The sequence below is a fragment of the Microtus ochrogaster genome, chromosome 1 (assembly GCF_000317375.1).
Source record: "Microtus ochrogaster isolate Prairie Vole_2 chromosome 1, MicOch1.0, whole genome shotgun sequence".
Lineage (NCBI taxonomy): Eukaryota > Metazoa > Chordata > Mammalia > Rodentia > Cricetidae > Microtus > Microtus ochrogaster.
Genome location: NC_022009.1, coordinates 38,805,735 through 38,820,815, shown reverse-complemented (window position 1 = coordinate 38,820,815; position 15,081 = coordinate 38,805,735). Strand labels below are relative to the sequence as shown.

General features: G+C 40.5%; 1 protein-coding gene across 11 annotated transcripts in view; it reads right to left on the bottom strand.

Moving 5' to 3' along the window:
• The window catches only part of Unc79 (unc-79 homolog, NALCN channel complex subunit), a 244,519-nt gene that overhangs the window by 83,487 nt on the left and 145,951 nt on the right, over positions 1-15,081 (bottom strand). For all 11 annotated transcript variants that reach the window (XM_026780832.1, XM_026780863.1, XM_026780869.1 and 8 more), the window contains one exon: positions 8,161-8,447. In XM_026780832.1, the coding sequence (XP_026636633.1) occupies positions 8,161-8,447 (287 nt within the window). The remainder of the gene's footprint in view (positions 1-8,160; positions 8,448-15,081) is intronic.

Sequence of the window (15,081 nt, the reverse complement as noted above, 5' to 3'; positions counted from 1 at the left end):
GAGTTCGAGACCAACCTGGTCTACAAGAGCTAGTTCCAGGACAGGCTCCAAACCCACAGAGAAACCCTGTCTCGAAAAACAAAAAAAAAAAAAAAACAAAAACAAAAAAAAAATTCAAAACTAGGAGAAAGTATATATCCTTTTTATCATGGCAACCAAGGGGATCTGAAGAACACAATCATTCAAGTGTTCCAAAATGTATGGGTAAAGGCATTCAGCACATGCCCCAAACTGAAAGTTATTTCTTCATTCAGCCATTAATTAAATATTATTTGTGCCAGGCATGGTGGCTCACACCTGCAGTTCCAGCACTCAGAAGGTTGAGACAGAAGGAATGTGAAGCCAGCCTGTTCTACATAGTGAATACTGGGTTACAGTGTGACATCCTGTATAAACAAACAAAATAAGTAAAATAAATAAAACATTATTTGTATAAAAGTATACTTAAATGGGCAATAATGTACTCTCATACCTATGATAAAAACTTTATAATTATTAATTTTGTTTTTAAGTTATATGTATATCAGTATACATAATGTTATATATTTATTAAACATTATATTAACATGTATATTAAAAAATTAATTTTTTGGAGACAGGTCTCATGTAGCCCAGGCTAGCCTGCAGTTCATTATCCTCCTACTTTTGCCTTCTAAGGGCTGGGACTACAGGCATAGTGCCATCTTATCCACTTTATATATACAATTCTTTTGTTTGCTTGTTTTGCAAAACAGGGTTCCTCTGGGTAGCCCTGGCTGTCCTGGAACTCACTCTGTAGTCCTGGCTAGTGTCTCAAACTCAGAGATCCACATGTCTCTGCTGGAATTAAAGGTGTGCACTGCCATGCATGGTTACACAGTTTTACCAAAAAAAAAAAAAAAATGTGAGATGGCTCAGTCAGTGAAGGTGCTTGCTGCCAAGCCTGATGACCTGAGTTCAAACGTTGAAAACCACATGGTAGCACAAGAGAATCAACTTAGAAAGTTGCTCTCTGACCTTCACACGGCCCACAAAGATAGAGAGATGAATGCAAAAAAAGGTTGGCAAAGTAAGCTTTAAAAAATATGCGGTGTAGTTACAAAAGTGTGTGTGTGTGTGTGTGTGTGTGTGTGTGTGTGTGTGTGTGTTTGTGTGTGTGTGTACACATACATATGGGCATGTATATGTGTGACACAAATTCAGGAGGAGCATTTTATAGACTTTTTAATTTTAAAACTTATAATTTCTAAAGTAAATGCACAATGTGAATTCAGAGGAGGGAAGAAGGGAGAAAGGGTGGTGGTGTTTGTTGTTGAAAATGACACATATCTGGCCATCTGCCTCAGGGAGAGTAGCTGCCTCAGAAGAATAGCTGCCTGCAGGTCACTCTCGCTTTCCTGCTTGTGTCACTCTATTACAATCTATGGGAATGAATTGGTAATAGCCTCTACCTGCTGAGTCCCTACCATAAAACAGACAGTGAGTATGGTGTTTTACAATGTGTTGACTAGGCAGTCCACACCAGTTGGCAAGCAGGTGAGAGATCTATCTCCAGGCTGCACCCCTACCCCCACCATGCACTTGACTCTGTCCCTCCAAGACCCACTCTACTATCCAACCTGAATATCCTCTCTGTGGCCAGCCCTCCCCTGCAACCCCAGCAGATTACATAATCACAGGTACAAACCACACCAACTGGATGAACAGGCATAGACACCAGTTGGAAGAACAGGTGAGTAACACCAGTGCAAGATACATTCAACAACCAAAGACCAATATGGCACCACCAGAACCCAGTGGTCCTTCAACAGCAAAACCTGAACATTTCAATGCAGCTGAAATACAAGAAAATGGCCTTAAAAATAATTTTATGAAGATGATAGAAGCCCTTAAAGAGGAAATGAAAAATATCCTTAAAGAAATTGAAGAAAAGACAAACAAAAAATTGGGGAAAAAAATCAATAAACCCCTAAAAGAAAACCAAGAAGAAGCAATCAAACAGGTAAAGGCAACAGTTCAAGACTTGAAAATTGAAATGGAGACAATAAAGAAAGCACAAACCAGCTGGGCAGTGGTGGCGCACACCTTTAATCCCAGCATTCGGGAGGCAGAGGCAGGTGGATCTCTGTGAGTTCGAAGCCAGCCTGGTCTACAAGAGCTAGTTCCAGAACAGGAACCAAAAGCTACGGAGAAACCCTGTCTCGAAAATAAAAAAAGAAAGAAAGAAAGAAAGAAAGAAAGAAAGAAAGAAAGAAAGAAAGAAAGAAAGAAAGAGAGAAAGAGAGAGAGACAGAGAGAAAAAGAAAGCACAAACCGAGAAAAATGGAAAAATGGAAAATCTGGGGAAGTGAACAGGAACTACAGATTTCATACAAGGAACTACTCTTCCATATAAGAGATGGAAGATAGAATCTCAGGTGTTGAAGATATGATGGAGGAAACAAATTCATCCATCAAAGAAAATGTTAAATCCAATAAATTCCTAGCCCAAAACAACTAGTAAATCTGGGACACCATGAAAAGACCAAACCTTAGAATACTAGGAATAGAAGTAGGAGAAGAAATTCAGCTCAAAGGTTCACAAAACATATTCAACAAAATCGTAGAAAACTTTCTCAATATAAAGAAGGACATGCATATAAAGGTACAAGAAGTTTTATAAAACAAAATAGGCTGGACCAAAAAAATCCTTTTACTACTTAATAATCAAAACACTAAATATACAGAATAAAGAAAGAACATTAAGAGCTATAAAGGAAAAAGGCCAAGTAGCATATAACGGTAAACCTATCAGAATTACACCCAACTCCTCGGTGGAGACTCTAAAAGCTAGACAGTCCTGGACAGATGTTTTGCAGACATTAAGAGACCACAGGTGCCAGCCCAGACTACTGTACCCAGCATCAGCATACCTCAACACAGCATTCTCACAATGGACAGGTCAGCCAGACAGAAACTTAATAGAGAAATAAGGGAAAGTTTCAATACCAAAGATGGAGAAAACAAGTTAGTCCATGACAAAACTAGATTTAAACAATACTTAGCCACAAATCCAGCCCCACTGAAAGTACTGGAAGGAAAACTCCAACCCAAGAAAGCTGGCTACATCCACAAAAACACAAGCAATAGATGATCTCACACCAGCGAATGCAAAGGGAGACACACACATTACCACCACTAGCACAAAAAAAAAAACAAAAAATAACAAGAATAACAATCACAGTCAATAGAACCTCTTAATATCAATGGACCCAATTCACCTATAAAAAGACACAGGCTAAGAGAATGGATACGAAAACAGGATCCATCCAACTGATGCATACAAAAAACACACCTCAATTTCAAAGACAGACATCACCTCAGAGTAAAGGGTTGGGAAAAGATTTTCCAACCAAACAGACCTAAGAAGCAAGTTTCCCCATCACCCATCCTAATACCTAACAAAATAGACTTCAAACTAAAGTTAATCAAAAGAGATGGAGAAGGATACTTCATATTCATCAAAGGGAAAATCCATAAAGATGAAGTCTCAATTCTGAACATCTATGCCCCAAATACAAGGGCATCCATATTTGTGAAAGAAATATTACTAAAGCTTAAACCACACATCAAACCTTACACATAAACAATAGGAAACTTGAATACCTCATTCTCACCAAAGGACAGGTCAGTCAGACAGAAACTTAACAGAGAAACAAGGAAACTAACAGATGTTATGATTCAAATGGACTTAATAGACATCTACAGAGCATTTCAACCAAACACAAAAGAATATACCTACTTGTCAGCACCTCTTGGAACCTTCTCTAGAACTGACCACATACTTGGTCGGTCATAAAGCAAATCTCAACAGACAGAAAAAAGTTGGAATAATCCCTTGTATCTTATCAGAACACCATGGGTTAAAGTTAAAGTTCAACAACACAAACTACAGAAAGCCTACAAACTCATGGAAAAGGAACAGTTCTCAGCTGAATCACCACTGGGTCAAAGAAGAAATAAAGAAATTAAATACTTCTTAGGATTCAATGAAAATGAATCCACAACATACCCAAATGTATGGGACACTACGAAAGCTGTGCTAAGAGGGAGCTTCATAGCATGTAGCGCCTAAATAAAGAACCTGGAGAAATCCCATACTAGCAACCTAACACACACCTGAAAGTTCTAGAACAAAAAGAAGCAAATTTACTCCAGGAGGAGTAAATGGCAGGAAATAAACTCCGGGCTGAAATCAATAAATTAAAAGCCAAGGGACTAATACAAAGAATCAATGAAACAAAGAGCTGGTTCCTTGAGAAAATCAACAAGATAGACAAACCCTTATCCAAACTAATCAAAAGGCATAGAGAGAATATCCAAATTAACAGAATCTGAAATGGAAAAGGGGGACATAACAACAGACACTGAGAAAATTCTGAGACTCATCAGGTCATACTTCAAATATCTGTACTCCACAAAACTGGAAAACCTAAAAGAAACTGGCAATTTTCTGGATAGGTACCACATACCAAAATTAAATCAAGACCAGATAAACAAATTAAACAGACCTATTACCCCTAAGGAAATATAAACAAGCTTTAAAAGTCCCCCCCCCAAAAAAAAACAGGGCCAGATAGTTTCAGTGTAGAATTCTATCAAAATTTTAAAGATGCTAAAATATAAATATTCCTCAAATTGTTCCAAACAACAAAAACAGATGGAACACAGAAAAATTCTTTTTATGAGATCACAGTTACAATGATACCCAAACTGCACAAAGATATAATAAAGAAAGAGAATTACAGACCAATCTCCCTCATGAACATTGATGCAAAAATATTCAATAAAATACTGGCAAACTGAATCCAAGAACACATCAATATAAATCATCCACCATGATCAAGTAGGCTTCATCCCAGAAATGCAGGGATGGTTCAACATACAAAAATCAGTCAAAGTAATCTACCATATAAACAAACTGAAAGAAAAAACACATGATCATCTCATTAAATGCTTAAAAGGCCTTTGACAAAATCCAACACCCCTTCATGATAAAGGTTCTGGATAGATCAAGGATATAAGGAGCATACCTAAACATAATATAAAGCAATATACAGCAAGCTAACAGTCAACATCAAATTAAATGGAGAGAAACTCAAAGCAATTCCATGAAAACCAGGAACAAAAGAAGGCTGTCCATGCTGTCCATATCTACAATATATGTAGTACTCAAAGTTTTAGCTAGAGCAATAAAGCAACAAAAGGAGATCAAGGAATACAAATTGTAAAGGAGTAAGTCAAACTTTTGCTTTTTGCAGATGATACGATGATAATGTGGCTGGATACAAGATTAACTCAAAAACATTAGTACCCCTCTATATATAAATGATAAATAAGTTGAGAAAGAAATCAGAGAAACAACACCCTTTATGATAGCCACAAATAATATAAAATATCTTGAAGTAACTCTAATCAAACAAGTGAAAGGCCTGTATGACAAAAACATTATGTCTTCGAAGAAAGAAACTGAAGACAATATTAGAAAATGGAAAGATCTCCCATGTTCATGGATTGGTAGGATTAACATAGTAAAAATGGCAATCTTACCAAAAGCAATCTACAGATTCAACACAATCCCCATCAAAATTCCAACACAATTCTTCACAGACCTTGAAAGAGCAATACTCAACTTTATATCAAAAAACAAAAACCCCAGGATAGCTAAAACAATACTGTATAATAAAGGAACTTCAAGAGATATCTCCATTCCTGACTTTAACCTGTACTATAGAACTATAGTAATAAAAATAGCATGGTAGCGGCATAAAAACAGACAGGTGGATCAATGAAATCGAATTAAAGACCCTGACATAAATCCACACACCTATGAACATCTGACTTTTGACAAAGAAGCCAAAATTATACAATAAAAAAAGAAAATCGTGCAGGCATAACTGGATGTTGGCATGTAGAAGAATGCAAATAGTTCCCTATCTATTGCCTTGCACAAAATTCAAGACCAAGTGAATCAAAGACCTCAACATGAAATCTAGTTACACTGAACCTGGTAGAAGAAAATGTGGGAAGTAGTCTTGAATTCATGGGCACAGGACACCACTTCCTACATATAACCCCAGTAGCACAGACACTGAGATTAACAACTAATAAATGGGACCTCCTGAAACTGAGAAGTTTCTGTAAGGCAAAGGACACTGTCAATAAGACAATATAGCAAACTACAAAATAGGAAAAAATCTTAACCAATCCCACATCTGACAGAGGACTGATCTCCAAAATATATAAAGAAATCAAGAAACTAGACATCAAAATGCCAAATAATTCAATTTAAAATGGAGTCTAGATTTAAACAGAGAATTCTCAACAGAAGAATCTCAAATGGTGAAGAAACACATAAAGAATTGTTCAACATCCTTAGCTAACAGGGAAATGCAAATAAAAATGACTCTGAGATACCATCTTACACCTCTCAGAATGGCTAAGATAAAAATGCTAATGACACCCTATGTAGGAAAGGATGTGAAGTAAGGGGAACACTCCTCTGCTGGTGGGAGTGCAAACTTGTACAGCTGCTATGGAAATCAGTATGGCGGTTTCAGAAAATTGAGAATCAATCTACTTGAAGACTCATCAATACCACTCTTGGGCATATATCCAAAGGATGCTCAATCATATCACAAGGACACATGCTCAGCTATATTCATAGCAGCACTATTCATAATAGTCAGAACCTGGAAATAACCTAGATGCCTGTCAACTGAAAAATAGCTAAAGAAAATGTGATACATTTACACAGCTTAAATCAAACAGTGACATCATGAAATTTGCAGGCAAATGGATGGAACTAGAAAAAAAATCATTGAGTGAGGTAACCCAGACCCATAAAGACAAACATTTATGTGCTCACTCATAAATAGATATTAGATATAAAGCAAAGGACAACCAGTCTACAATATACAGCCCCAGAGAAGCTAGATAACAAAGAGGACCCTAAGAGGGATGCATGGATTTCCCTGAGAAGCGGAAATAGATAAGATCTCCTGGAAACTGAGGCTGAGGTGGAGGGGAAGGGATCTGGTGAAAAGAAACATGAGGGATCGGGTTGTCAAGTTGGGGTTAGGGCAGAGAGGGAGAGCAATGAATGAGATGTCTTAGTAGAGGAAGTGATGCCAGGGGAACTCCCAGGAATCCACAAGGATGACCCCAGCTAAGATTCCTAGCAATAGTGGAGAGGGTGCCTAAACTGGCCTTCTCTGATAATGGTGACTACCCTAACTGTTAAGCAGAGTTAAGATGAAGTTTAGCAGAGTCTTCATCCAGTAACTGATGGAAGCAGATGCAGAGATTCACAGCCAAGCACTGGGCCAAACTCCAGAAGTCCAGTTGACAAGAGAGAGGAAGGATTGTATGAGCCAGAGAGGGGGTCAAGATCATGACCAGGAAACCCACAGAGACAACTAACCAAGCTAATGGAAGCTCACAGACTCTGGACTGACAGCTAGGGAGCCTACACAGGACCAACCTAGGCCCTCTGCATGTGGATGACAGTAGTGTAGCGTGGTCTGTTTGTGGGGACCCTAGAAGTGGGAGTAGGACATGTCCCTGACACATGAGCTGGCTTTGGGGAACCTATTCCCCATGCAGGGATGTCTCTACCTAGCCTCAATGCAGGGGAAGGAGCTTGGTACTGCTTCAATGTGATGACATGCTGGAAAAATACTGGACACCAAATACAAAATATTATAATATAAATTTTAGACAGGTTCTCTCCTTGAATCTGGAACACACAATTAGACAGGCTGCAAAGGCAATGAGTTCCAGGACCTTCTCTGTCTGCAGTGCCCCAGCACTGGGGTCACAGATGCCCACTACCCGTTTTCCTTTTTCCTTGGACCTGAAATACTGAACTCGGATTCATATGCTTGTTCCATGGCCATCTCACTGACTGAGCTACCGTACTGCCATTGTGTTTCAATATTGTGTTAAATATATTTTACAGACATTTCCTTTACAATACAAAGCTGCTAACTCCTACTCCATCTTATTCTCCCCTTTACAGACCCCTGCCTAATACCAAGTAATTTGAACAAACTTTTACAGCCCACACTATCCAAGCAGAATGAAACCACTTTGTTTCTATCAAAACCCACAACCAGACTCCTGAAAGCACATTACACTTACTTGGGCAATGCCTGCAATAAATGCATTAAAGCATGTTGACAGGCGCATTTTTTGGGGTGCAATCATGAAGCAGCCTTCCTGTTGGTCATAGCCAAGTAAGACGTAGAGGTGCCTCTTGACGGTGTTGAAGGCCTTGGCGCTGCTGATGTCTGACTCCGCGCTGCTCTCATCCTTGGCCATGAACTTCATGAGCACTGTAATCAGCTGGTGGACTGTCTGGTGGTCGATTCCAGCATCTTCTGGGAGCAAGTCCTTGATGGTGTTGTCATTCTCAGGAGACTGTTGTCCTGTCAGTGTAAGGAACACAGTCAGTGTGCATTAAGCTGTCACCTGACTTTGACAAATTACCATCCTTTTTGCTTCTACTACACATGTAAAAGTTCCATTCTACATGAGAAATTGCTTCCGTGCAGTGTCGCTCCTGAGGTGGGAGCTACTGTCTCCATCACTGAGCAGTTACTCAGGAGTGAGACAGGAGTGGAGACAAACCTGAAGATAACCAGTAACACTGTCCTCAGTGTCAGATAAATACCCAGCAAACTCTGCAATTCTTAATACAGTGGCCAACTTGTATCCTCAGTGAGGGAGACAGAGGAGGCTCTGCCCAGCTTGTACACCATGTTAGTAAGATTGCCAAAGCAGAAAAGGACTCGCTGGTGGAATTTTATTTAAATTATTGTCTCAACCCAATAATGTTCATGAGTCAGCTGGGGCAAAATAATTTTTTTTCCAAATGTTGAGAGATTCAGCAGTGTGTAGTCTCTGAATTACAAATGGCCAATGATAAGCCTTGCAGTATGTAATGAGAGACACAGAGGCGAAGGAGAGACAGAGACATGAGCTCTCAACAACATAATAAATAAGTAAGTAAATAAATAAATAAATACCACCACGAGGTGAACTGGGAGTTCACATGAAAGAAAATGTGCTCTAGTCCTTGGTTTCCTCTTCAACTCCTGGTTATACCTGAGCTGCACCCTAGCCTTCTAGGCTGCCTCACCCCCTCCTAACCTTCTAACCTGCCCCACCCCCCTCCTAGCCTTCTAGTCTGCCCTGCCCCCTCCACTCTTTGTGGTCAGGTTTGGTTTAGGACTTTGAGGAAGGAAGGATCTTATTTTCTCTCTTGTACTTACTTATGTTTTTTCCAAACCACTCTGCAGCCTGTCCTTTTGATAACCAATAGTAGAATTTCTAAATTCAATTTAAGTTTTTATGTAATAGGTTATTAGAGCTGGACACCAACATCCTCATCTCTTCATTCAAGGGTAAGTCCAGCAGCGTGAGAATAAGCATTGGGTGCAAACTTTTGCGAACTTAGCCTTGGTTGCATCTACTATAAGTATGCAAATTATATAAATTTTTATGTCAAAATGACACAACAGAGATCCAGGGAGTGATTTATATCCACCAATGCCTCAGTTAATTTGGCAAAATTCTATCTTTCAGGGCCGGATGAAGAGAAGTCAGATAGAAGCACTGTTTCCTTATACTGTGGAACTGGTCTGTCTAATGGCCACTCTGCTCTAGGACAGGGAAACAGAGTAACGCTGGATCAAGAGTTATTGATCATACTTCAACAGGGCCTGCAGAGATGGTAGCAAACTTGATCAGCTACTTCCCCTGTGTCTTCAGGAGGATGTTGATCTACCGACAGGTATATGAGGAGGAGGTAGTGTTCAAGAGCAGGCAGAACCAAGTCTAAGGGCTCTAATCCAGAGAGACCTTCTGACACTCGGCATCATGACCAAGACATTAACATTTTCGGTCTTATCAGTCTGCCCACAAAGCATGCATACGTGCAATATGCTTACATGCAACATGCCTTAGGAACTTTCCCCATTAAATTCATTTTTGAAGCACCTAAGATTTTGGTTCACACATGAATAATCCATAGCATCATTATATTGAGGCATTTATCACTAAACAATTTATGTGGAGCACCTTATTTTAATGAAAGACCAGAAAGGTCCAAATTCATTACATATTATAGTTAAACTGAATATAAGATTTGATCAAAAACAATTCTTACGTAAATCTTTGAAAAACAAAACACACACATATATAGAGAGAATTCTTTTTGTTTGTTTGATTGTTTTTGAGACAGGGTTTCTCTGTGTAGTTCTGGCTGTTCTTGAACTCACTCTGTAGACCAGGCTATCCTCAAACTCTGATTTCTGCCTGCCTCTGCCCCACAAATGCTGGGATTAAAGGCATGTGCCACCACTGCCCAGCAAGAGAGAACTCTTTTTAGCATTAAAAAATAGAAATTTTTTTTTAAAAAGCCTGTCTACTTTGTGAGGATAGAGATTTGGCTCATGAGTTAAGAGCATTTGCTGCTCTTGCAGAGGAGAGGGGTTCAGTTCCTAGCATCCACCATGAGCTCACAGGCCCCTGTGCCTTCAGATCAGGGACTCTAGCTTCCTCCTCTGGCCTCTGAGGCACCTGCATGCCTGTGGTGCACATATAGACAAGCAGGTGCACACATACACATAAATAGAAAATATAATTTTTTTCAGAAAACATTTTTTGAAAAACTACTTTCGATTTTCCTTTCTGGACTATTATTTTAGAGTTAGATTAATATTACTGCTTCAATAAAATTGGTAAAAATAAATAAAAGAAAAAGTGGAACAAGTGTGTGTGGGGGGGTTCCATGTGGGCCCAATGTCATTATAGCAGCAGCAGGCGTCACGGCTGTGGCAGGGTTTCAGCACTCAATTCCTTTTAGCTCTGGGGTGCAGGCTTTAGGAGAGCACGCATCTCTCAGGCTTGCCTGGCTCCTTCATGTCTAGCATAGCTTGACTCCTAAATGGAAATGGGGATGATACAGCTGCTTTGATGTTAGTCCTAATAAGCTAGGGACACCGGAACAGAAAGAGTCCTGTCCCCACCTCATTCTGCCTCAAGCCACAGCTGAGAAGACAACTCATCATCTCTATCCTAACCATTCTAAAACTCGCCTTCCTATTACAAGGGGAATGGTTTTTTTTTTAATTCTCAGCAAGTCATATTTCCTCCACGGCTGAATATCATTTCATATGTGCCCTCATTTCAGTGATCAGGGCTTCGGGGTGATGCTTGCTGCTTTTAGTCTGCCTTCCCTCTGCAGTCATAATGATAGAGCTTCAGCAAGCCATCAAAAGTACTTATCCCCATGCATAAAATAAACCACTATTTCCTATTCCGTTAATCTGCCCCTCCCACCCTGGACATTACAAGCCTGCATTTAGCTCATCATATTCCATTAGAATAGAGTGGGCTTATGAGACATGCACACTTCTTAAGGGAAAGTGACCAGGCTAAATCCCTATGGCAAATGAGCTGTACAAACTGGATGGGCTGTTATTTAGTACTACTTGAATTATCTATAAAAGATGTACAATTTCCATTTTGAAACTAAATACCTACAACTAAAGCACAGCAATTAGGACACCCACTAGCTTTCAGTTCTAGTCTGTGTGGTTCCTTCCTTAACTATAGTGATTCATTTTAAAGGTTTGATTTTATTTCTGTAAATAAAGTGTAGATGTTAATATAACCCTGGAGGCAGAGCTAGCCTACCATAATTTAGTGTGGACTGGGTTCTCCATGGCTCGTTCACAGAGTGGAGTGACTGAATGAAACTCCAAAGCAGAATACAGGGTCACAGATTCAGGTTATTGGCACCAGGAAGAATCTGCTTTTCGAGACACGGCTCCTGGGCCTCCCATCCCCCACATACCAAATGCTCAGCACTCCCTCAAGCTGGACTACTTATGGATTTCAGAAGAACCAATGCTCGCCCACCCTTGCCAGGGCAGACTCCCATCTGCTCCCGTGTTTTGTGCTATAAATCTACTCCCCAGAAGCCATTCTTATTCCCTATGCCCACAGTCCCCTCAGTAATTGGACACGGGCCCTATGTTCTGTTATGTTCCAAAGATGAGAAGAGATAAGCTGGGAAGCAGAAGAGAAAAATTTCCTTTAGCATTCCCCAAATATCTTTTATGCAAGGCAGAACTTTATCTATTCCTTGTTTGTTTCCCCTGTAAAGTACACATGGCTTGGAGACATGTGCTATGTCTTATCCATCTTAGCACCTGCCACAGAGCACAGGATGCTATACCACAGAGGAGATACTTAATGTTCATACGTGTCCAAGTGAACTGAACTCAAATAATGCTCCATATCTTGTCTTCTATGTAAGAGAAAAGTTGAGTCCCATGACAGAAAAGCTAATGTGGGAACATGCCTCTGTATGAACTGACTCACTGACCTTTCTTTCAAAGTAACATGTGACAATCAGGCAGGGAAAGCAAAGACCACATCAATGAGTTTGTTCCTATATTTGACCCAGAAAATCCAAGGTCAAATGTTGCATTCTTAAGCCTTCACCTATCTGTCAACTTAAAGCTTTTCCCAAAGTAGTTCCAGTGTGTGTGTGCGCTTATGGGTGCATGTGCGTGCATGCATGCATGTGTGTTCATACTACTGAAGGTGTGCGTGTGCATGCATGTGTGTTCATACTACTGAAGGTGTGCGTGTGTGCATGCATGTGTGTTCATACTACTGAAGAAGGTGTGCGTGTGTGCATGCATGTGTGTTCATACTACTGAAGAAGGTGTGCGTATGTGCATGCATGCATCTGTGTTCATACTACTGAAGAAGGTGTGAGTGTATGCATGCATGTGTGTGTGTGTGTGTGTGTGTTCATGCTACTGCAGAGGGGCTGGGAAGCTAATTCTAGCTCACATGCTCCTCCACCCTGCTTTGCCTCTTCCCAGCCTGTGTTCTGTCACCATGTGTTTATACCCTGTGCTGGCTATGGGTTTTTGATTTGTTTTGTTGTTTATTTGTTTGTCAACTTGTCACAAGCTGGAGTCATTTTGGAAGAGTGACTCTCATCTGAGAAAATGCCTCCATCAGATTCTCTGCAGACAAGCCTGTGGAGCATTTTCTTGATGAATGATTGATGTGGAAGGATCCAGCCCACTGTGGGTGGTGCCATCTCTGAGCAGGTGGTCCTAGGTGATATCAAAAAGCAAACTGAGAAAGCCATGGGGAGAGAGCCAGCACTCCTCCGGTTCCTGCCTTGAGTTCCTGCCCTGACTTCCTTCATGATGGACACAAGATGAAGTAAACCTATTCTTCCCGGGTTGTGTCCAGCCATTCAGCCATGGTGTTCAAGCATAACAACAGAAAACTAACTAGGACAGTTCCACCAATGGAAAGCCCGAGGGAACGCCCCCTGCAGCTGCAGCTGATGAAATGCTCTCCTGCTGCGTCGGGTGTCAAAGTCGGGCATGCATGTAAATGCACTGTAGGCAAAGAGACATGAAACATATGTGAAATATATTTCTAGCCTCTTCCTTTCCAGCTATTCATTCCTGGGGTGAGAAACACGCGAAGACTGATCATTTCACATTTGTATGGCTGGCACTGTTCATTGGTATTGAGCTGATAAACCTTCTGAACCATGTACCCAGGTAACCCTCAGTGGGCACTGCAGACATGCCAATCTGAAATGCCCACAGTATTACTGAAAAGACACCTTACACAATTGTACAAATGCCAGGCCAGCAGTGATGGAGTCCAAAATCAATGAACATGGTGGTGTTTATATTGCCACATAAGCCATATAAATAGGGAACTCAGGAACAATGAGTGTGAGACCCAAGCCTGTCACCAACAAATTTGTGGCATCTGTCCCTTTGTGAGAAACTCAGTTTCTTCTGTTATAAAATGCGAATGTTACTGCCCCTCCAATGTCAGCTCTCACACTCCATGAATGTTATTTATGTACACAAAAGACATTACAGGGGAATGCAGCTTTTTTCACAGGCCTTGCAGAGTATACCATCTAACTATAGAAAACCTTCCGTTTTATTTGCCATGAGTCCTACATAAAGGCTAAGATTAGAAAATCATACATTGTAAACCCAGAGTTCCAAAGTTCAGCCTAAACACCAATTAGAAAGCTTTTTTATTGCGTAATTAAATTGCACCCGGTTTATTTCAATAAATACTAATCAATAGTAAGTCTGCACAGAGGGGCTCGCTGCCCAGACTAAACAGAAATCTGTTTGTTAAGCAGCTAGCTCTTCCATTGTACACTATCCTACACCATCTTCTGATGGAGCATGCCTTCACTCCAAGTAAAAACATCACCATCCAGTGAAGGATAATTTAAAGACACAACAGTTGTTCCGCACACCTAAAAAGCTTGGCCAACTGCTTCCAAACTAGGGAGGCTTTCCTCGTCCTGTCGTCACGGGGATTCTCTCCCAGAAGTCTTAGCTTCATACTTACTTTAAACTATGCTGCTGCCTGCCCCTTTCTGCCTGGTCCTTCAGGTGGAAGGATACGCTGCTTGAGGCTTTTCTTAACTTCAGCAAACACACGGACATTTTCCTACAGGGATGTGAGGGGTTCCTTCGGTTGGATTGTTAGAATAGATAATAGTAACCAAAGACTGGCCTTTCAAGGAAGTGTGAATGGAAAGACCAGCCTCGAGATAAAATAAAGGAAATATATGAAACTTACTAAGAATTTTCTCCAAAAAGCCTCACTGAAAGGGAACAAGATGGACCTCACCGTTCTTTCTTTAGGAGATTTATTTATTTTTATTTTATGTGTATAAGTTCTTTGCCTACAGGTACATAAGTGCACTCTGTGTGGCCTACGCCCACTGCCCTAAGAGGCCAGAAGAGGATATCAGATCCCCTAGAACTGGAGCTACAAACAATTGTGAACCATTGTGTGGGTGCTTGGAATTAAACCTCGGTCATCTGAAGAGCAGCAGTGCTCTTAACCACTGAGCATCTCTCCAGCCCAGATCCCACCTTTCTAATCTAGACTGAGTGTTGTTAGATCAGAGTTCTTTTAATTTCTCTCTCTCTCTCTCTCTCTCTCTCTCTCTCTCTCTCTCTCTCTCTCTCTCTC